General features: G+C 35.3%; 1 protein-coding gene across 1 annotated transcript in view; it reads left to right on the forward strand.

The window, feature by feature from the left end:
• The window catches only part of LOC145664855 (pickpocket protein 28-like), a 102348-nt gene that overhangs the window by 41794 nt on the left and 37093 nt on the right, over positions 1–23461 (forward strand). Inside the window, exons 3-4 of the mRNA XM_081731878.1 lie at positions 8598–8834; positions 20076–20175. Of these exons, the coding sequence (XP_081588004.1) occupies positions 8598–8834; positions 20076–20175 (337 nt within the window). The remainder of the gene's footprint in view (positions 1–8597; positions 8835–20075; positions 20176–23461) is intronic.

The raw sequence follows: 23461 nt of genomic DNA on the forward strand, positions 1-23461 counted from the left end.
CTTTAAATAAATACACTTGTTCTTTCAACTGCCTTTATAACTAAATGAAGAAAGAACATATATATATATATATTTTACTTACCTATTTTAATAAGAACGAGCGGTATCACAAAACACACATACACTTCAGTTTTAGGTTGAAAACACAATCAATTGATAGGATTTAATCCTAAGAACTTAAAGCACAAAACACTCACTACAGTTTAAGCTGAAAACACAATCAATTGGTAGGTTTCAATCGTGGTAACTGAAAGGACTCTGATGAAGATCCGGTAGACGTTCAAGAGTCTTTGCGGGAGGGGGGCGGGGCTTGGGAATTCAAATTAGCTAACCAATACAAGACGACTAGAAAAGGCGTGTTTTTTCATGAACCTATAGCTGATGGTAACCCTAAAAGGCATGTTTCATCTTGTTTCTAGCAACATGATGTTCTCAAAGGCTATGAACATAACAACTAAACAGGAAGTGATATCGATTTACTTAGCATAGCAGATATCATCATGTGAACATTCATATAACACACTTCACACCCTACGTTTTAAACAATATGATATGCTATGAGAAGTTTCCATTATTAGAATTTGCTCAATCAATGGAATCCATTCGCAGGAGGTGTGGGGGGAAAGGAGTGTATAGGTATGTGTTTCGTTATGAGACTTATATCTGGTTTCATGTCTCACGTCTTTAAAAAAATTGTGAAATACAATATTTACCTTAGCAACTAAGTCAATTTCGTGAGAAGATTTGATCATTTGACTATCACGTCTTCTACAGACACTTTGTGGGAATAGGGCCAAGGGGGGCTAAGCAACACGATTTTGCATGGGTATGTGTTTCGTTCTGAGACTCATATAATGTTTCTCATCTCACGCTTTTAAAAAAAATCATGACATATAATATTTACCTTAGCAACTAAGACCAATTTCATACAATCTGCTGAGAAGCTTCGATCATTTGAATATCATGTTTTCAGTTCATATTCTACAGTCATCTCGTGGGAATAGGATCAAGGGGCTAAATCACTTATGCTCTTTGGCTTTCCAGGAGGAGTAGGGGGTAACGGGGGTTCAAATAAACCAAAATTTTCCCACGCGCTTCTGTACTACCCGTAAAAGGCTATGAACATAGCAACTAAAGGCTTGTCGAAACTTGCCTCCCAATTCCAGGAAATGACATCGATTTCTAGGAAAACAAGATAATTTTTTGCTGACTCGGCCTTCTATCGGCACCCACTTCTACTACAATGATAGCATTTACTGTACATAGTCGTAGTGTATGTAATAAAACTAGCAGGTAGTTACATAATACTGTGTCTTACTGATTATATATTCTAACTAGATTTAAGAAGGTGATTTAACATATATTGACAGATTTCATTTTATTAAGTAAATTGTGTAATTTTGCAAGGATTATATTGGAATGCAGTGTAATTAATATGAGGAAATAGTTTACTCACGTCGTTGTATTATATTAATAGTATTGTAATTTAAGTTTATAGTATCGTACATATTATTGTAACAAGTATCCTATTATATGACCGGGGAAAAACAGACGTTAACGACAGACCTTAATAAATTTACCAAAGCAAAGCTTTACGACAGTGGAGAAAATTATTCATTTTGATTTTCAATTGTCAATTTTTGCATAAAACTTGCCTAGTAGTGGGAAGTATGTATACTATATTATTATTATTATTATTAACATTGAGAATGTCATCATAATTGTTTGCTTCATTTTATTTAGGTTTCCACCTAGAATATGGGCTTCAGAATCCTCAGTAGCTCCTCGAACGGCAAATAGGGCGGAAGCATTTCATAAACATTATAATTATTCTATTCTATTACATTCTATTCACTAGATCCAGATATTTATCAGGTGATCTCATCTTTGTTGAAGATACAATCAGAAACAAAATTGAAATTAAGATCAATTGCAAAAGGAGATACCAGTATACAAAGAAATGAAGATTTAAAGATACATAACTTTACATTGAAGCAGTGTGAAATGCTTAAAGGTGATACATGTTCAGATTATGAGACAAGAAAATTATAACATTTAGATTGTAAATTTGAAGGTATCATGATTTCTTGCATCTACTGATCAAATTATATTTAGTTAATCCTCAATATAATATGAATTTTATTTCTGATTTCTGTTTCTGTGCTAGTCTGAAGGAAAACCTTCTTTGCGCACAACTTTAAATCTACCATTGTGGCAACGTTACACAAAAATCTGTGTTCAGGAAGGCCAACAGAGATTTGTGCGCAATTCGGGATCTGTAGTGTGCGCAATCCAGTTGCTCCCCAAAAATATATGTTTCAGAATCCTAAAATACTCCCGCAACGATTTTTATAGAGGGAGTTTGGCTACGGGCAAACAATTTGAAGTACTCACCAACTACCTCTATAAAAATTATTGTGGAAGTACCACAGGACTCTGAAACATGGATATTTGGATAGGGCACATACTACTTCCTAAGTGAAGTCTTGACCTGACTACGGTAGGTCCCATAGTTGGAGTTATGGACCTTTAAAGTTGTTTTATTTTTTTTCATGTTTTTGGCAGCCTATAACTCTAAAAGGAAGCATTTGTGCACCCAGGTTGGTCTATAATTTTTGTCTTAACTTGGTGTTACGAAACACCTTGTATACCGGTATATGAAAATATTGATGAAGAAAACCATATATTGGAAATAATTATTAATGGCTTTCGTTCTATATGTGAAACTACTGAACACTTCTATACAATGTGAAGTCAATGCTGAAACCGGAAATTGATTTATAACTTCTGGTGCCAATAAAGGGGTATCTTTAGTGATGGAACCTTGTCTTTGGAATTAACATCAAAAACAGTTTCTGGGAATTCCTTATCGTGTTTTTGTTCTACAAAGATCAATATTAAAACTGGAAGTGTTAGGAGATTTAAATGATTTCTATTTTCAATAAAGAAATAGTGCTTCGGAGATGAAACTACACTAGTTAACAAAGGTTTTGTTACATAAAAGGAAATACCTGTTCTTAAAGGAACTTTTTGCGCTGAATTCGAATATGCACTCGGTTTTTCTCCATCACGTACGATTTTCCCGTAACAGAGGGATTTTCGGGAAAATCCTTCAAAAATTTCCCTTTTCGTTTATTTTACACCCCAAGATCTTGTCCCCTTGCATATACTAACATAGAAATTATACCTAAGTATACTTTGATTCATATTTAACAAACCCTCCAAGTTTCGTAATAATCGCTTTATTCTTTCTAGAGAAATAAATATGTTTGTATGTATACTGTGTGTACTGTTTATTGCACCTTATAGTAATGCTTTCAGATCTCTTAAGTTGAGGTAAAACGTTTTGGTTTATTACCACAAACACATATATAAAATATAATACAATATAATTTACAAGTGTGACAATTTACAATAAACAATAATACAAATGTACCAAAAGGTCATGAAAAGACAATCAAAATTATCACAATATATGAAACTTCCATTGGGTTACAAAAACGTACACTACTTCCTTCTTTTGTAAGAAATGTTGCATTCTCTAACAAGACCCCAACAATAGTCCCCCATCATTGAAGGATCTCATCGTCCCTGGTACCTTTTCTCCATTGCCATTATATCTTGGTGGAATCTTTCCCCCTGTTCGTCGCTGAGAGCACCTAGGTTAGCAGGAAAGAAGCTGAGGTGGGAGTGCAAAAAGTGGATTTTTAAAGACATCCTACAACCCAACTCTTTGTATTTCTGTATCATGTCCTGTACGATTTCTGTGTAACTCTCAGCTTTGTTATTGCCCAGAAAGTTGCGCACAACACACTTAAATGCTGTCCAGGCAGCTAGCTCAGCACTGTTTAACTTGCTGTCAAAGCTATCATCAAGCATTAATTTCCTAATTTGGGGACCAATAAACACTCCCGCTGAAATCTTAGCATCACTCAGGTTAGGGAACTTATCTCGCAAATACTTGAAACCTTCACCAGATGTGTCCATGGCTTTGACAAAGTTTTTCATAAGTCCTAACTTGATATGAAGTGGCGGTAGTAATATCTTATTAGGATCTACCAAAGGAGCGTATTTGACGTTGCATTCTCCAGGTACGTAATTCACTCTAGGTTCCCATTCCTTCACTTCATAATGTTTGTCATCAGCTCGGCTATCCCATAAACATAAAAAACATTGGTACTTCGTGTAACCGCACTGCAGTCCTAATAAAATACCAACTACCTTGAGATCACAACATATTTGCCAACAATAGTCCTTGTAATTTATAAGATTTAGCAAAGTTGACATGGTGTCATAGGATTCCTTAATCTTCACTGAGTGCGCAAGTGGTATAGAAGGTTTTTTATTTCCATTATGTAAAAGGACAGCTTTAAGGTTGACCTTTGACGCTCCGATAAATAACCTCCATTCTTCTGGAACGTAAGGAATTCCTAGCTCCGCCATCAACCCATTTATATCCGTACATACGCACACATTATCTTGCATTGAGAAATAGCTTGAAAATTGAACATACCTTTTTCCTGTACACTGATATGTTCGTTTCTGCATCCAATAAGTTCCACTGCTGGAGCCTTGATCCCAGAAGTTCCGCCTCTTGTTTTGTCAGGTGCAAATCACGGACTAGGTCAATACAAAACGAAAACACTTGGAGAATTGTATAAGATATACATATACTGTACGTTTAAAAAAAAATATATGTTGGAAGTACATTCTATTTTTATACACGTTTCTAATTTACAGAGAGCAATACAAGTGTGTTGTTGACTATTGTAAATATTCATTTTTATGTCTGTGTTTGTAGTAATAAAACAAATCGTTTTTACCCCAACTCAGGAGATCTGAAAGCATTACTATCAGGTGCAATAAACAGTGCACACAGTATACATACAAATATATTTATTTCTCTAGAAAGAACAAAGCGATTTTTACGAAACTTTTAGGGTTTATTAAATATAAATCAAGGTATACTTAGGTATAATTTCTATGTTACTATATGTAACGGGACAGGAGCTAGGGGAATAAAATATCTGAAAAAGGGAAATTTTTGAGGGAATTTCCCGAAAATCCCTCTGTTACGGGAAAACTGTACGTGATGGAGAGAAACCGAGTGCATATTCGAATTCAACGCAAAAAGTTCCTTTAAGACAGCGTTTCCCAACCTTTTTCAACTTGCGGCACACTAAAGGTGTTACTTGGATTCTCGCGGCACACTTACAGATGATATTATTTGTAAATATAAAACAAAGCGGTATTATTTCTGTGATTGTTGATCTCCTTTTCATAGAGAAGAAAGCTCTATCACTGGTTTCCCCCCGTGGTAAATCATTACGCTTATTTTTCATTCTAATTTAAAAATTGAAAACAATTGCAATGAAATATTAGATTCAGGTTTTTAAAAATACGCTTTCTTTTTACAACCTGTATCCAACCTTTTACGAAGAAGGAAGATCACTAAATAACGAACGAACAAACAAATCTCTTTTACTTTTAAAACACAAATGTAGGTAATTTGTCGAAAGGATTGAATGATACTTTGAATTTTTAAGTTACAAAATAGTCTGCAACAATAAAGAAGCAATAATGGTCATAACAATGGTAACAAATACCTTTTTCAACATTAATAATGTACAGAACACTAACCTGGTATGGCACTTAAAATTGTAGATTCATAGTAGAGGTTCATAGTAATGTGAAATACAAATATACATTTTTCCCTACGTTTTGCAATTTGATTTCTATAAAATTAATAATTTTGTTTCAATTCCTCGCGGCACACCAGCGGCCCATTCACGGCACACCAGTGTGCCGCGGCACACCGGTTGGGAAACACTGCTTTAAGATCAGGTGATTTTTCTCATGTAACAAACAAAAAGTTTAAATTTGTTAACTAGTGCTATTAATCCTGAGGCAGTGAATCAATGTTAGTATTATTGTTGTGTATATACAATATTATATATACAACAACAATGATAAAATTAACATATTAACACAAATTAAATACTACGAATTAAGTTGTTTCAAAGCCTGGAATTTACCTCAGTTAAATTTATAGGAAATAAAATATATTTTTATATTTAACAATTATTTTATTATACTTCAAGCAGATGGCACAAAGTGTCAATTGTAATATACAGTATATAGCCTATATATATGGATGGTCTGAAAAACTTTTACCCTTTTATCAACAGTGTCCGCAGCAGGGAATCGAAGTCGGGACCGCTTGCACCAAAGGGCGAGAGCGGCTTTATATATATAGTGTTTAAAAAAGAACGCCGGATTTGAAGCTACTATAAATCACATTTATTTATTCAAAAGAAGCAAACAAAACATACCATTCTCTTCAGGTTAAAACGTGAAATACAATATCGGGTATAACCCCCACATACACTAGCCTACACACAATTGCTCGGTCCATGGAATTAACTATCACCCGGCACAACATTTGCCTCGTTGAGCCACTTCGAGGACGTCCAGAGCTATTGATGTCTACTATTGAACCGTTTTTTTTTTTTTTTTAATTATTTGATCAACGTACGAACAGTGATTTCATTTGGAGCATTGTTATCAGTGTTGTCAAAATGATGATACAAAAAGTCGCTAAACGAGAGATGAAATGACTCCAATTTTGGGTGAAAAGTCGCTTAAAAAAAGATATTCGTGAAATTCGAAGTGTATAAGCTTTGTTTTAAAGTTGTAGATGTAAAAAAAAAAAAAAAAAAAAATGTTCTACTCACATCTTTGTCAATACGGCGCAACCAATCCTTGAATTCAGAGATCATTTCACATTGTTTCGGGTACTTTTGCTCATATTTTGGAGTCATAGAGGTTCGAAATAATTAACACTACAGTACTTATACGTTATGCATTTTTAAAGAAAAAGTGCAGAATAATTACAAGATCCCAAAGGACAAATATAAGAAACACCCACTTCGCTTTTATTCACGCATCTATAGCTAATCTCGTTGCTATCGGAAATGCGGTACCTGTGTCTCTCAACGGAAGCTCTGCGAATTAAAGGACATCAAGTTTGTAATTGTTCTCCGTTAGAGGGCAAGGGTAACAGATAACCATACAGGATTGTGAGGGAGTGGGTGCGCTGTATTCCCAAACTCTTTATCACTTGCGCTGATTAAAACAAACAAAAAGAAAGAAAAGAACATAAAAACTGTTTTGAATTAGTAATATTTCTCTACAGATGAACAGGTTGTTTACAGCAAAATGTCGCTAAATTTGTAAGTAGCTAAATTGTCATTTAAGAATTACAAAAAAGTCGCCAATCGAAAAAAAAATATTTTTGTCGTTATCGTGGAGGTCGAATCCCCAGATTTAGCGACTTTTGCCCAAATTGGCAACACTGATTGTTCTGTCCAGGAAACGTACGGAGTTTCCGAACAGCTTCCGCAAAGTTTTCACCAATCTTGTAGTGAATTTAAACAATCAACACTCGCTGTTCCGTACTGTATCTTTAGATGAACAACAACTCCACAAACACTGACCTGGAAAACAAGCACAGTATGAAAACATAACCTCAATGATCACTGATAAAAAAATAAATAAATAAATAAATAAAAATAAAAAATATGCAAAACCAATGTTGCCAACAACAATAAATAAAAATAACGGGCTTTTGAAATCAGGCGTTCTTTTCGAAACACCCTTTATTACAAATTCCTACAACGGAAACTTATATAGATTTTTTTCACGATAAAGAAATTATTCTAATAAAAGATTTTAAAAATCTATCAGAACACTATTATAAATTGAGAATGTGATGTATTATAGGGGAAATGGAATACAGATCCGAAGATTGATCAATTTAGGATTACTCTCACAGACTCCTTTGGTTCTGCTCATTCGTACTGACATTTCGACGGTACTTTGCAGCTATCTCGTAAAACACAACTTTACAGGAGAAGGAAACAGGCTCGTATCCACGGGGGCTAGGGGGCGGACTCCCCAAACTTTTTACTGCCCCCCTAAAATTCTCACGGTAGGCTTGCAAATAAACTATAATGGTGATGAATTATAATACGGTTAGATCAATTGCCCCCTACATTTTTGGACTAGCTACGGGTCTGGAAGAAAAAAAAATGTTTGAAAAACTTGGAGGCAGTTAAAAGTGGTGGAGAAGTCAATTTGTTATCATAATTGACTTTTCCATCAGAAAAATCGCTGACTTTCAGCTATTCTCAAACTATTTTCTTCTGTAAAGTTGTGTTTTGTTTTTGAGATATGAGGTAGCTGCAAAGTACCGTCGATTTATTATTAGCTGTATAATTTTTATTTACAAAAAAGTAAGAACATTTTAAGGGTAATCATAACGTGAGTTCCAAGAAGGCAGAAAATTTATGAGAAAAAACAACGTAAAACTCACTGGTGCTCCCCTCCTTCCTAAAAATATTTTGGCCCACCTATCGTAGTGGTTTTCCAATGTTCTTTTATACACAGCACTTGACGTTGAATGTAGATGGTAATGCCTTAGAGGAACTTCTTGGGCTTTCTAGGCTTAAGAGAAATTGATGACTTTTCCCAATTCCTCATGCTAAACCCTTATTCAGGAACTAAGATAATGTTTACTAATTATTTTTTATTTACAGATTGTGCTGGATAATTGCTTTAATTTTGTGCTTCACGGTCTGCTCAACTTTTATCATGAAGGTTTGGACGAAATGGGAGACATCTCCAGTGATAGTGACTTTTAAGGATACATCAGAACCTATTTCCAACATCCCTTTCCCTGCAGTGACATTTTGCAGTGAGCTAAAGATTAACAAGGAAAAATTTAACTATGAAGAGGCATGGAAAACTCCGCTGGATAATTTAACAGATTATCAGTAAGATTATCTTTGTAGTTTTATTGCCGACTTTTTATGGATGATATATTTTTTAATCAAGTTTCTTTTTGGCTTAACGGTTAACGTTCTTATCTTTTGTGCGGGAGATCCCGTGTTCGATTCATAGTGCGAGTGGTTGGGAGAACACCTCATGTAGCTTCAATAGTGAAAAGGTAGATATTAACACACTCTAATATTCTGTAGAGTAACGGTACACAGGTTTTCCCCGTTACTTTTTTTAAAAAATAAAAGATGTCTATACAGTTTGTACACAAGATTAGAAATAAGTAAATTTTCTATTTGTCTCTTAAAGTTGTTTACAATTGGACCTCCTGTCCGTTGCAATTCGGAGGTTTGAGGTTTGCTGGTTAAAAATGTCCCTGCTCGTTGCAGCTGGGCCTAAGGAACCTCTTGCCCGTTGCAGCACAGAGGTGGGATTAAGATCTTCTGCCCATTGCAGCTTGGAGATAGGTGAGGATACCTCTTTCCCGTTGCAGCTCAGAGGTGGGATTAAGATCTTCTGCCCATTGCAGCTTGAAGATAAGTGAGGATACCTCTTTCCCGTTGCAGCGCATTCGTGAGATTAAGATCTCGTGCCCATTGCTGCTCGGAGATAGTGAGGATACCTCTCTCCCATTGCAGCTCAGATGTAGGGTTAGTATCTCATGCCCGTTCCAGTTTGGAGATAAGTGAGGATACCTCTTTCCCGTTGCAGCGCATTCGTGAGATTAAGATCTCGTGCCCATTGCTGCTCGGAGATAGTGAGGATACCTCTTTCCCGTTGCAGCTCAGAGATAGGATAGAGGAGTCTCTCCTGCCCGTTGCAACTTGGAGAAATAGGTAGGAAGTGACCAGTAAGTAAGTGATGTCTTCTGCCTCGAGGTGTTTGTTTTTATAGTCAGCCCTCAGAGGAGGAGCCTGTGGAGAGGTCGAAGGGGTCTTCTTCGTATATCTTCGTATCCTCTTCGTGTTCCATCGGTGGTGATGGCACCCGTCATTTGCTGGCTGGTGCTTGTGCCGAAGAACGTGTTTTTCTTACTAATGTGAATGGATAATGCAATACTCACAAACAAATTTTATTCTTTAATTTAAAAGTTCAATTTTTTGTATTTAATCCGTGTTTTATTAATTTTATTTCAACTTAAGTTTCAAATACACTGAACTGAGTTCATCATGGACGCAGTCAGTACATTTGAAAGGTAAGTCGAAATAAAATACATGAAGCATGAATAGAAATACAAAAGAAAACGAGGAAACTTATGTGAAATTCTTGTTAAGGGGATCTTCTACCTCTTCGCTTAGGTTTCTAACTCTCCATTTGATAACACGTAAATTTTAATATGGTAATCTCTAACAAACTATTACAGGTAACGACTTGAAATTTTTAATACAAATACACAAGACCCATATAAATCCAACCACGGTCTCCAATTTACGTTACATGCGTTAGATTAATTTTAATAAGTTCTTCAGTAAGTTTGGCAACAGAGAATAAAAAGTATGCTGCAGAGGGGAGAGGGCTGACCATTTGTTCTAGCTGGTTTTAATGTGATTCTCACTTCTCAGTGGTAAGAATGGTCTGGACTGGAAGAGCCCAAAACCACTTCTTTCTTCCTTTCACGGTTTGTTTGTTTCTTTCACCCCCTGCAGTCACAAGAAGACAACTTGTTTCGGAAAGCATTTTAAATTACTAGCAAAAAGTAAAACTGAATGACACCACGGACGGATTAAAGGGAGGGGCGGTCACCCCCTCCGAGAACATTTGAATACTTTGAATAATCGGAGTAAGAAATTAGAAATTGCGTAATCTACTAAGAAAAGTTTGTTGAAGTATACAGATCAAGACGCATTTCAAGTGTCACAGCATTGTACTCTCCTCCCTTACCCTCCCAATTCCCTTCTGAAGAAGTTCTCTTTTGTTTCTCTGTTCCATATTAGCCTTTACACTTACACTTTCACTATCCAGTATTGATTTTGACCATACCATCTGCACAGCAAGGCGAGTAAGGTTTACGAGTCGTTCCTGCCCCCCTTTTTAAAAATTGCTAATTATAATAAAATTTATCGAAAACAATTCATCCCAACGATAAAAACTTATACACATTCATTATTGCAATCTTAAAATAAACTCGCCGCCCGTCGCGTATGCTAGCGATCTCATATATACGAATAAATGAAAAGTTAGTTTGAAGCCTTATGTATTGCTTTTCTGTAAGTCCGAATTCATACTTGTTTCTATTGTTGCATCGACAAAAGTGAGTGCCAAATCGATTTAGGCTCGTTGGTCTTTGCGAAGTCCCTAAAGATGCAAGGCCGTGGGCAGTCACCCACCACTTGAAACGCCTTTGCACTAGAGATCTGCACGTGCTCGATCTCTATATAAATCTCAAACTCAGGGGGGCAAATGCCCCACCCTTCCCCCTAAATGACGCCCCTGGGTTCGGGCTGTGAATTTTTAAATATACAACCATATTTCTTGGACTTTTTCGGGCCTAACATTGTAAATATAGTGTAAAACGATACAAATTGCACCGTTCTTTCTGGAGGACTTTTAAAACACAACTGCAAAATCACACCTCGAATTGCTGTAAATAAAAACACAATTTTGTATTAACAATTAAGTTTCTGTAATTCGGGCTTATTTCGGGCTCATTTGATTATCACAGAGCTCAGTCCGCGCTCGGGCCTAAATGCTAAGACATAGTTCGGACTCGGGTCGGGCCTCACATTGTAAATTCGCGGGCCGGGCCCGGGCTGAAAATTCCGACCCGTGCAGACCTCTGCTCTGCACCCGCACACATTCCTTCATAGTCTAGAAAATCTCCTTCCCTCCGCATCGTCAATAATGGTAAATTTGTTCCTCGTATATTTGCTTGTTATTTTAAGAGAAGTTCAAACAAGAACTCTAAAATGTGTTCGTTCTCTGGGGTAATGTGAGTAATGCAAATTAAGAAAGATATGCATAATATACAAATGTCAGAAAAACTTGATATCAATTTGAATAGACCTTTTACGTAATGTTTATTTTAGAAATAATAAAACTTATGCAAATATATCGAGGCATCTGAAATTTAATGTTAAATAGTGGCGAGTGAGCCAGAAGGGGCCTGCACTATTCAGTTAGTCAAAGAACTCATATATGTAGCTTGAAAAGTACTACTATTTAAACCAATATTGAATTAGACAAATTTGTAAAGTAGGATAACTATAGTTGGAAATAGTGTGTGTATTTTTTAGGAGGAAACCCAGAAGTACATTCTCGATAATAATAATAATAATAATAATAATAATAATAATAATAATAATAATAATAATAATAATAATAATAATAATAATAATAATAATAATATAATCTTCCACACTTCAATCATAGGTTGATGCGCAAGAAGGAAATTTTAAAACTCTTCTCTCCCCTGGGAGAGCTGTTTTATAATTTGATAAGGTCTCTTCTTCGTAACTGCATCTATCCTTGGTCGGGCCCCGGTGGCTCAGTGGTAGAGCGTTCACCTCTAATGCATGGCGTCCTTAGTTCAATCTCAGCTCGCACCAAGTTAACTTTGTGGAGGGCAAAAACCATGTGTGGGGGTTTTCTCGGGGTTCTTCCGTTTCCTTCCACTTTCTGCATTCCACCATTTCCTTCATTTTTCAACATCACTAGCTCCTTTAACCTATCAGGCATAACTGTGGGACGTAAAACTTATAGATTTTTCTATCCTTGGTCTTCCACTTCCTGATTTTTCTTCTGCCTTTTCCTCTATCAACACGGTGGTCCGATCGGAGTGTCGAATAAGATAGGCAAGCATGCTGTTTCTTCTCTTTCCTATTATCTTCATGATCTGTCGTCCTTGACTAGCTTCCTTTAGTACGTCTTCATTCCTTCCCTTATTATTATTATTATTATTATTATTATTATTATTATTATTATTATTATTATTATTATTATTATTATTATTAATTCTTCTACGGGTACATCTCGCTTTTGTGGCAAGATTCGCCCATTCTAAGGTTTTAAACTTTCGCTCTTCATTATAAAAATTCATTATACATTATAAAAGTCTATACAAAGAAATGTATAGGTCTACAACCTATAAATAGTATACACACATTCTACCATTATAAAAATAGTATACATCTTACAAAAATAAATTATCAACGAAATACCTCACTACTGTCAAATAACATTTGTACTGTGTATATATTTATATTAATTATATAGACTGTCATGTCTTTTAATCACATGGCTACCCAGCTTGCCTCACGACGATGGGCAGACGCCAATAATTTGAGTATTCTAGCAGGGAATCGAACCTAGAACCAGGCGATCAGGAGTCGAACGCTCTAACCACTAGACTAGGGAACGGGGGGCGCGGTGGCTCAGTGGTAGAGCGTTCACCTCCGGTGCTTGGGGTCCATGGTTCGATCCCCGCTCGCGCCGTGTGGACTTTGTGGTGGACAAACACCGTGCTTGTGGGTTTTCTCGGGGTATGTCAACGTCTCCTTTAGTCTAACCGGCATAACTGTGGGACGTAAAACTTAAAGATTTCATTTCATTTTCTAGACTATGGAACTCCATTGAATGACTATAAGGTTAAAATTCAAATGATTCTACAAAAAACAATTACCAACGAAATATTTCACTACATTTCTAACACTAACGACATTTATACTGTTGATACATTTATATTAATTACTTTATGAAAACAGGTAGAATGACTATATATCTAAAATTAAAATGATCCTACAAAAAGCATTTTTTTTCCAACGAAATACCTTACTATTGTCAAACAACATTCATACTCTGTGTACACATTTATATTAATTACATTTGAATAGAATGATTATATGCCTGAAGTTAACTCATCAAAAAAAAAAAAAAAAATTATCAATAAAATATCTTAATATTGTACACTGATTATATGTACTGTATATTACAATACACTAATTTCTGAAAATTGAATAAAAACATTGTATGTGTGAAATATTACATTGACCCCACAAACCAATTTTTGCCAAGTGTAATATCTTTCAAAGACATTACTTTTAGTTTTATTACAAAGTAGAGCATTTATAGCATCTTATACGAGAATAATATAGAACTTCTTATCATGATAAAGTACATTTAACACAAATACGTTATTTAGATACAATATTTTTGTTCGTTCCAAATTTTTAATACAAACTACTGCTACTGTTGTCTTTTTACATTTACTGTCTTCGAGTTTATTTTTGTTTGTCGAATCTAACACTGAGGTTCACGACGGAGAGGAAGTCACTCTTCCAATCGAGAATCAACAATTCCAGGGAGTATGACTGCTATTTCTATAGACAGCCGACAAAAGGGCAAAGCTGCCCAAAGCAAGTTTTTGAAAAAAAAGGAAAAGAAGAAGGAAAATTAGAAGGAAAGGAACAGAGGCGACATTGGTTTTTAGCCTGAAGCGCTCATAAATCACTACCACGTGTCGCGAAGACTAGTACGGCTAGAGGTTCAGAGGGCTCTCAATTCCTTGAAAAAGATCTATCCATATACTATATACAGCATAGTTGCCAAACTTTCTGAAGAATATATTACAATTAATCTAACGCATGTAACGTAAATTGGAGACCGTGGTTGGATTTATATGGATCTTGTGTATTTGTATTAAAAATTTCAAGTCATTACCTGTAATAGTTTGTTAGAAATTACCATATTAAAATTTACGTGTTATCAAATGGAGAGTTAGAAACCTAAGCGAAGAGGTAGAAGATCCCCTTAAGATCACGCAGTGGCCTACAAAGGAACTATCAAGTGTGTTGCTAGGGTATATGAAATGAAGGGTGTGAGGTAAGAACATGGTAACCCACAATTTTACTTTTTTAAGAAATTAGAGGTTTTCTGCTACACAATTCATTTTAAAAGTTGGAAAGCTGATTTTTCACATATTGACTATACATGAAGAATTAAAATAATTGAATCAAATCAAGACAGCGAATTTCTAATTTTGTATGCTGCTGTGTGGATTACCATGTTTTAACATTTAAGCCATAATTGATACAAACATTATTTTCTGAAGCATGTGTATTTACTTTGCGTCATGGTCTACATTTTGTATTGGATCTTCATATCAGGAAACAATATTTGTTGACTTATGAATACCAAACATGAATATTACAGAAATGTACTTAACGACTGACGTGAAGAAAACTTGAACGATTGGAGTTTTAATTCAGCTAATGCAAATATTACGAACTTTGTGAAATTGCTTATTATCTAAAGAAATCGATTCTAAATTAAGAAGAAAATCCTAACTACATATAAAACTACATGAACTGACATAAATCTAATATAAAAAACGAAGTGTTTTCACAATATACAAACAGCAGTTTACACAAAAATGAATCTAGGAGTATATTGCTTTTATTCCGTGACGTGTTGATCCTCACTCTGTATCATCAAGTTCTCCTATGCCAATTTGATACACACGTTAGAACATAAATATTGGCGCTATTTCCATTTTACACCTCAGAGAGTTATTTCTAACCTAACCTAACCCAACCCTTACAGTAGTCCAGTTTCACTCCGCCAGTCCTGAGTATTTGTCACAATTAGGTTTGTTTTCTGCATCAAACGAAAAGTGTAGTTACTTAGGATTCGAAAAATTGGATGTAGACCAGGGGCGTAAATAAGGGACCCGCAGAGCCATCAAAGGGCTCCCAAATCGTAAAGTGGAACGTAGAGAAGGGGGCCCCACTCCACACTTTCTGCGGGGAGGCCCCCAAGCCTTTAGTTACACCACTGATGTAGGCTCTTGTACTTCATAAAATGAAAGCACTATTAATAAAAGAAAATACGACAGGCGACGTAACAACAGTAGCGTAGAGTGCTATGAGACATTGAGACACTGTCTACCCTTTCAAATTAAAAGATCATAGCTTTAGAATTTCCTTCTTAATAAGAAATAATGTACATTTCATGTTGAAGAAAAATACATAAATACTAGGGCCATCGATAGCTTGGTTAATAAGAATAGTAGTAGAGTCAAATTTCTAAATAATTTTACTTTTAAAAACTCGGGAAAAAAAGTTCTATCTCCGTCAAACAGGCTGCAGAGAGAAAACCAGGAGACAAGAAGTATGTCTCAACGCGGCTGAAACAAATACACTTGAGAAAGCGACGCGCGCATGTGGCTGTAGGCTTCTCACTCGCTGAAACAACCTAGCAAAGAGACATCAAGCAAAATGTCTCAGTAGCAGTGATGCCATACTTAGCGAAATGATACTATTTCAAATCCAGTATTCTTTTCATTCTTCCTTTTATATATTTAATCATATTTCAAGGAAAATTATTAAGAAATAGAAGGAAACAAAAAACCTAAATTAATAACTACCTTAAGAAGGTTTTATGGATACAGTAATTCATATAAATCTTTCACGATCTAGGTTCAGCTTCCGTTTAATCGCAATACTAGAGTGTATCAACACTGGAAAAGGCAAAAGCAAGGGCTGGAGGTTTTGTAGTCTGCTATTTTGTTGTTCCTTTTAAAGTCGTTAGGTAAATTTGTATCTGAGTCTGTCTGAGTTATTTATTATGTGCATAAAAATTAGTAGTAACTTTTAAAATAGCCAATTTATGAGTTTACTTTTTGAATCAGGAATCCTGCAAAGCTAATAGGAAGATTATATATAAAAGTAAATTATTAATTCAATTTAATATATTTAGTGTATGTACAGAGATTTGTCAGAATAAATTTGTATCGATATACTGGCTTAATTTAATCGTTAAGGTATGTGTTTATCGAAATTAGTTTTCTGTACATTATATATATATAGTAGTGCAACCTCGCGAAAATAAGTTTCTAACAAAATTTTGTTAGGAGTTTCATATATATATATATATATATATATATATATATATATATATATATATATATATATATATATATATATATATATATGAAAATGTAAAAATTGTTACACAAAAAATGTTCCTTTCGGAAATTATTATTAAAACAGAGTTCCTATAATTTTACTTATTCAGAGGTTTTCTTCAGGATGTAAAAACCTTAAACTCATAATTTTATTAGAATCTGGATATCGATGCGATCTTTTGCACTATGTGACTGCTCTTTCTAATAATAGACTAAAAATGAACTGAAATCTTTGAGTTTTACGTCCGACGGTTATGTCTGCTGGGCCAAAGTAGACGGTGATGATGAGAAACGAATGAAATGGTGGAATGAAGAAAGTGAGAGGAAACGGCAGAACCCTAAGAAAACCCAACACACGGTGTTTTTCACCATAAAATTCACTTGGCGCGAACTGGGATCGAACCAAAGACCCCATGCACCACTGAGCCACCCCGGCCCCAAATAATTGATAATTTTCATATATTTGGATATATGTGGAGTATAAACATGTGGATTTTAGGTTATAAGAGACGTCAATCTATCTCAATATTGACATGAGGTTTTAAACTGCAAATAACTCCAAAATAAATAAAGAAAATGATAAAATCGAAAAGTCTAAAGCTATTATTATTATGGAATAATATAAATGGAAAAATTTTGTAACAAGTGTTTAAAGAGCCTCGGTAGCTCGGTTGCAGAGCAGTGAACTCTGACGCGTACGGTCCCTGGTTAGATTCCAAATCCCACCAAGTTGGTTTTATACGGGACATAGACTGTATGGGTAGATTTTCTCGAGATTCTCTCCCGTTCTCTCTCACTTTCGTCACTCCACCACTATCATCCAACTCATCACCATTTGCCTTGGTCCCAGAGCATAATCGTGTAGCACTGAACTCTCTGTATATATATCCTGTCTACCCATTGCAAAACTTAACGCTACGCTACTGCGTAACAAGAATAGTTTTTGCGGTTTCTGAAGTACAAAGGCTACATGTTCACTTGTTTGCCCAAGTTACAAAATCTTGCTGGACCAGCCACAATCCGGCATGAATTTCCAACAACGTAGTGCGGATTCCGGAGGAATATTTGTGAATACATATTGTGCTCATGGAAGCTTGCTGGTGCGAAAAATTGTCTTCCTGGATTTTTATTGGACCAGCAACGGATCCTCGTAAATGTTTAAAAGATACATAGTGTTGCTGGAAATACATACTGGATTCTTGGTGGTCCAGCAAAAAAAATCTGAGTGAGGTACGCTGAAATTACTAAAATGCAATAATCAGTGGTGCCCACCCCCCCTTATGTCTATGACGCACCCCCCCAATTGTCTATTCGTAGGTGTTCTTTCATGAAAAAAATCTTCTTTTCGATTAGTTTTACCCCTCTCATCAAACATATTTCTATAGATTTTAACCCCCCCAAATATTTCAATGACGCAGTTTGCGTCATAGCCCCCCCTTGTGGGCACCCCTGCAATAATTGATATCTTTCAGTAACTACTACAATGCAAAACTTGATATCTCACATTAGACGATTATTATTGAAAATACAGCATAATTCACTTAACACAATTGCCCCAGCTGGTAACCTTTATCCAAAAACAATAATGGATTATGCAAAAGCGAATGGAAAATACCGAGATGAAATTCTGCAAAATCATGGGAACAGAACATGATAAAAAAACGTACAGATCGTGACAAAACACAGTGCAACTTACCTCATTATTTCCCCACGACGACCCAGTTGTGTCATCTTTGAGACAATACTCACTTCCTTAGTTACTCAATAATAAATCATCTTCATTGTATTGACTGCAAGAAACATCTAATGTGCAAATTCTTTTTGTTTTGGATGGGAAGGTGGTACACGTCTCCATGCATTCCAAAAATTTACAAAGAGGTTTACCATAAGTGAATATTACTGTGATCTATAGAGCACAATTTGAACTCGGACAAGATTAAATGAAACGGTATGCTTTGCTCTCTATCGTGTTCTGCATAACTCAGAAATTGAAAATTTGTGGATTGCCATGTTCTTGCCTCACACCCTTCAAATGTATACGTACAAAGACATCTATCTGATCCACATATTAGGCTGGCCGCACATTGATCAAAGAACAAGATACCCGAGCCGAGATACGGTACCCTAAGCAGAACAAAGCATCGCACTCACTTGGTAAAGGCCTTTCCAATGTTATGATTGCGATATACGAATGCCTCCCTCTGTCTGGCTTGACTATCCTTCGTCTGTTCCATGTGTGACCTTCCATATAGTACCATAAGTTATCGAACTTCGGCCTGTGTTCAGCAGAAGGAGTCCAGCAATTTTTTTCTAAAAGTCGTTACAATTTCGGTAATTTCTCTTCAGATTAGGTTAGTTTAGTTTTGCTTAGGTTAGGTTAGTTTATGTTACATTATATTAGTGTAAGGGTCCAGCATAATTTTCTTTTAAAATGGTAGAATTTCGTTTAATTTTACTAATATTAGGTTAGCTTAGTTTAGTTTAGGTTAGGTTAGATTTGGTTGCGTTATGTTAGGTCTAAATACTTGCATCATTTATTTCTCCTGTAAATTTTGCATTTTTTTACTTGCTTCGGAACCCATTCTGCTAAACATAACGTTGAACTTCTATCTCACGCAAACAAACACTTCAATGTAAGGTAATATATTAGTTGTAGTAGCAAAAGAAAGTCAATAGTTCTTATCAACGGTAAAAGCGTTAACTAATATTTAAATGCAATTTATAACAAAATTATTGATTATACAAAAATATGATGTGTTTATGTGGTATACATGTACTTCACACTAATATAAATACACATATCACATATTTTGTTAATGAACTGTATTTGCTTCTAAGTTCCATATCACTGTTTCTAACCGAAATATCATACAGGAACAATAAATATTTGAGTAACGAACGTTCTAGTTAAGTCACTTTCTTGCGCTGTTATTCACCAGTAGCTACATGCATTTCATTTGATAATTTGACATGCATTGCATAAGGCTTGTATGTATATTTGCTGCACTTTTATACGTCATCCGTCTCCATCAACAGACACACAGAGTAGAAAGATCAACCATTGTGGCCAGTCAATGCACAAACATAATAAGAACAGTCACTAAAAATATCACTAAGAACAAACATGAAATTAAACTAATATGAATAAGAAAAATATGCATACAAACTTAGCCAATGATATTAACAAAATTATTTCCAGTGAAAATTTCTATTTAAAAAAAGAAAAAGAAAATATGGTACATTTTTTTCTGGTTTGAAAGAAAAATACAAATTCTTTTATTATTTTTACATATATGCGTGTAATTTACATGCGTGAATGTGTGTATGTAATTTACAGGTTCAAAGTACTGGATACTTTTGCTCCTATCTGCGGTCGTGATATGATAGATGCTCATAATCAAACTACAGCTGAAGAGAAGGTTGACATTCTGTTCGAGGTAACTACACAGTTTTCTTCTCTATCTTTTTAGAAAACGGAAAACAAAAAAGAATTAAGTTTAATCAGCCCTCTAATTATGTATTTTACGCCCCTGCGCAAAGGAAAAATTTGCACTCCTTTCTTATTTATTCGTATTCGGTTGTGTGTAAGCAAAAGTAACACACAAACTGACAAAAGTCAAAACATTACAGTGTCTCTCTAGAATACAAAATAAATACAAAATCGCAAAATTACTAACTACTAGTATACAGAACATATAACATAGTAGGAATATAGTCAACGGGTTTCGAAGAACAGGTAATCAGTTCAATAATAATTACACTAGGAAAATTATTTTCTTGCTTTCGTACTAGCAAACATATTAATTACATTTTTAGGATTGAGTATAGCCCGCTCCCCCCAGTGATTTTTAACGAATCATAGTGATTCTAGCGATTCATACTATTTCATAATGAATCGAAATCGCATGTTATAAAGATTTAAGAAGTAAATCTTGTGCTAAGAAAGTAGTAGTAGTAGTAGTAGTAGCGGTAGTAGTAGTAGTAGTAGTAGCAGTAGTAGTAGTAGTAGTAGTAGTAGGAACGGGTTAGAAGCCCCGCAGGGGTTGGTTGGGTTCTGTTCTCGATATAAGTAGTAGTAGTAGTAGTAGTAGTAGTAGTAGTAGTAGTAGTAGTAGTAGTAGTAGTAGTAGCAGTAGCAGTAGTAGTAGTAGTAGCAGCAGTAGCAGTAGCACTACTAGTAGTAGTGACTCTTCCAGTTCCGGTGACAAAGAACTGGGGGGAGCGGGCTATACACAAGCCCATTTTTAAAATCCAAATCTTCCTTCTCTGTTTTGGAAGAAAACAATAGCGGCATACTCAGAACTAATTTAGTATTTCAGTCTATATTGAATGCTGAAACATTGTTTAATAGTTTCTATTACGATAGGTGTGTCAATTCATTCATAGCACTGACGCAATAGGCTCTCAATAGCTTGCAGATCAAGCAATATTAACGACTAAGTATAGATAAATTTAGTGTTGTAGAAATTGTAAAAATTGTAACGTTTATTCCAACTTCAGGTATTTTTGGACAGTTAGTTACATATTTCGTCAGAATATGATTATTGAACTACTTAAGGTGTAATTCGCTCAATTAATGTTCAATGATAACACAAAATAAAATAAATTTAAACTTGTGTATTTTCCGAAGACTTTTCAACATTTACCTTATATTTTTACAATATTTCTTCTTTTTCAATTGAACATTCATCCATTCATAATGGCGTCCTCGCGTATTATGTATTAACTTCCTAGGAATCTGTCTGGCCACAAAAACTAACAACTTAAATGTCAAGGATGTTAGGTAAATGTACAAGTCTGGTCATAAAAGAAACTGATATCTTCCGTACCGGACCATTGTCCATAACAATATTTAAATATTTATACAAATTATTGTTACGAAATTAAAGCTTACAATAATTGTTGACTGTTGTGGATTCTTTGAAACAAATATACTGTGTGATATGACAGACTCTTAAGTAAGAATATAAGGTTGAGTTTGAGTGGGTCAGCTCTATCTGGTGATTACTTCTGGGAGCCTGTTTCTCGAAACTACTAGTTTTGTAATACTGGTTTAAAATACTTCAAAATAAAATATTGCATAATTGTATTCATGAGAAATTTGAAGTATTATCATTAGTTATTTAAAAATAGGTTTGCTATTACTCTACTATTTATACTTTGTGATATTTTACGACTTGTAAAATCATATTACAAGACTTGTTACATGGAAATTAGTTTCCTGGCAACATTTTTAGTCACAACTTTTTGCTGACAAGGAGAAGTTACGATTACTTACAGTCTAGTGATAAAGTTTCCTTCCTGATTCTAGACGAGTTCTGCTTAAAGCCCAGTGAGCAAAGCGTCAATTGAGCAGGAGCGAGTTCTTATTATATTAAATGGCTCCTAATTTTATGTGTTAGTCATGTGCTAATTTGTTCAGACTTCTTGTCAGACAAGAATACCTAATTTTATTCTCCTCAATAATTGAAGAATATTTTATGTTAAAAACAACGTTCTTGAGGGATCTCTATGAGATGCTGGTATTAAACTTTTTGATTCTTAACTAACTAACTAACTCTATGGCCTATGGAACCCGGAGGTTCAGTGCCGCGTTCACAAAAGCTCTCCACTGACTTCTATCCTTAGCTAATTGGATCCAGTTTCTACTTTGTATTCCTATCTCTGCGAGATCCATCTTAATATTATCCTCCCATCTGCGCCTAGGTCTTCCTAATGGTCGTTTTCCTATGGGTCTACCAGTCAAGACTTTGAAAGCGTTTCTACTTTCTTCCATTCTAGCTACATGACCTGCCCACCTAAGCCTCCTAGACTTGACGACCCTAACAATGTTGGGTAAACCGTATAAACTATGTACTTCCTCGTTATGAAGCTTCCGCCGTTCCCCATTCTCGTTCCTCTTGGGTCCGAATATTCTTCTCAGGATCCTGTTCTCAAATACTTTCAGTCTATGTTCTTCCCTCAGAGTAAGCGACAATGTTTCGCAACCATACAAAACAACAGGCATGATTATCGTTTTATATATTTTAAGCTTCAAATTCCTCGACAGAATTCGCGACGACAAGAGATTTTGAACCGAATAGTAACACGAATTCCCTGCTTTTAGTCGACATTTAATTTCTTCGTGAATATGATTTTCATCTGTTAATATTGATCCTAAATATTTGAAAGTATCCACTTTATCAAAAGTATTATTTAATATTTTAACGCCTCCACAATTTGCCGTATTACGGTCCCGACGCACTTCCATGTATTTAGTTTTCTCTGCATTTACTTCTAAACCCATGTCCCTGCAAGCGTTTAATAATATCTCTGCATTTATTTCTACTGTTCTCCTATCATCCCCTATTAAATTTACATCATCAGCATATGCCATAACCTGGTGAATGCCGTTCAACTCTAGGCCCTGGTTGCTATCTTTGATTTTCCTTATGGCGTATTCCAGCACAAAGTTAAATAATAATGGCGACAACGCATCTCCTTGTTTCAGGCCATTTTCGACGTGGAAGCTCGTGGACAAAAATTTTCCTACCCGGACTTTACTTTGGGATTCACTTAAACATATCTTAATTAATCTAATTAGCTTTCTCGGTATTCCAAGCTCTGTAATAACGTTGTATAATGTTTCTCTCCTAACCGAGTCGTAAGCCTTTCTAAAATCAATAAATAGTTGATGTACCGGGGTATTGTACTCCCACTTCTTTTCGAGTATTTGGCGAATGG

Source organism: Thermobia domestica, chromosome 11 (genome assembly GCF_964235325.1).
Source record: "Thermobia domestica chromosome 11, izTheDome1.hap1.1, whole genome shotgun sequence".
In the NCBI taxonomy this organism is placed as follows: Eukaryota; Metazoa; Arthropoda; class Insecta; order Zygentoma; family Lepismatidae; genus Thermobia; species Thermobia domestica.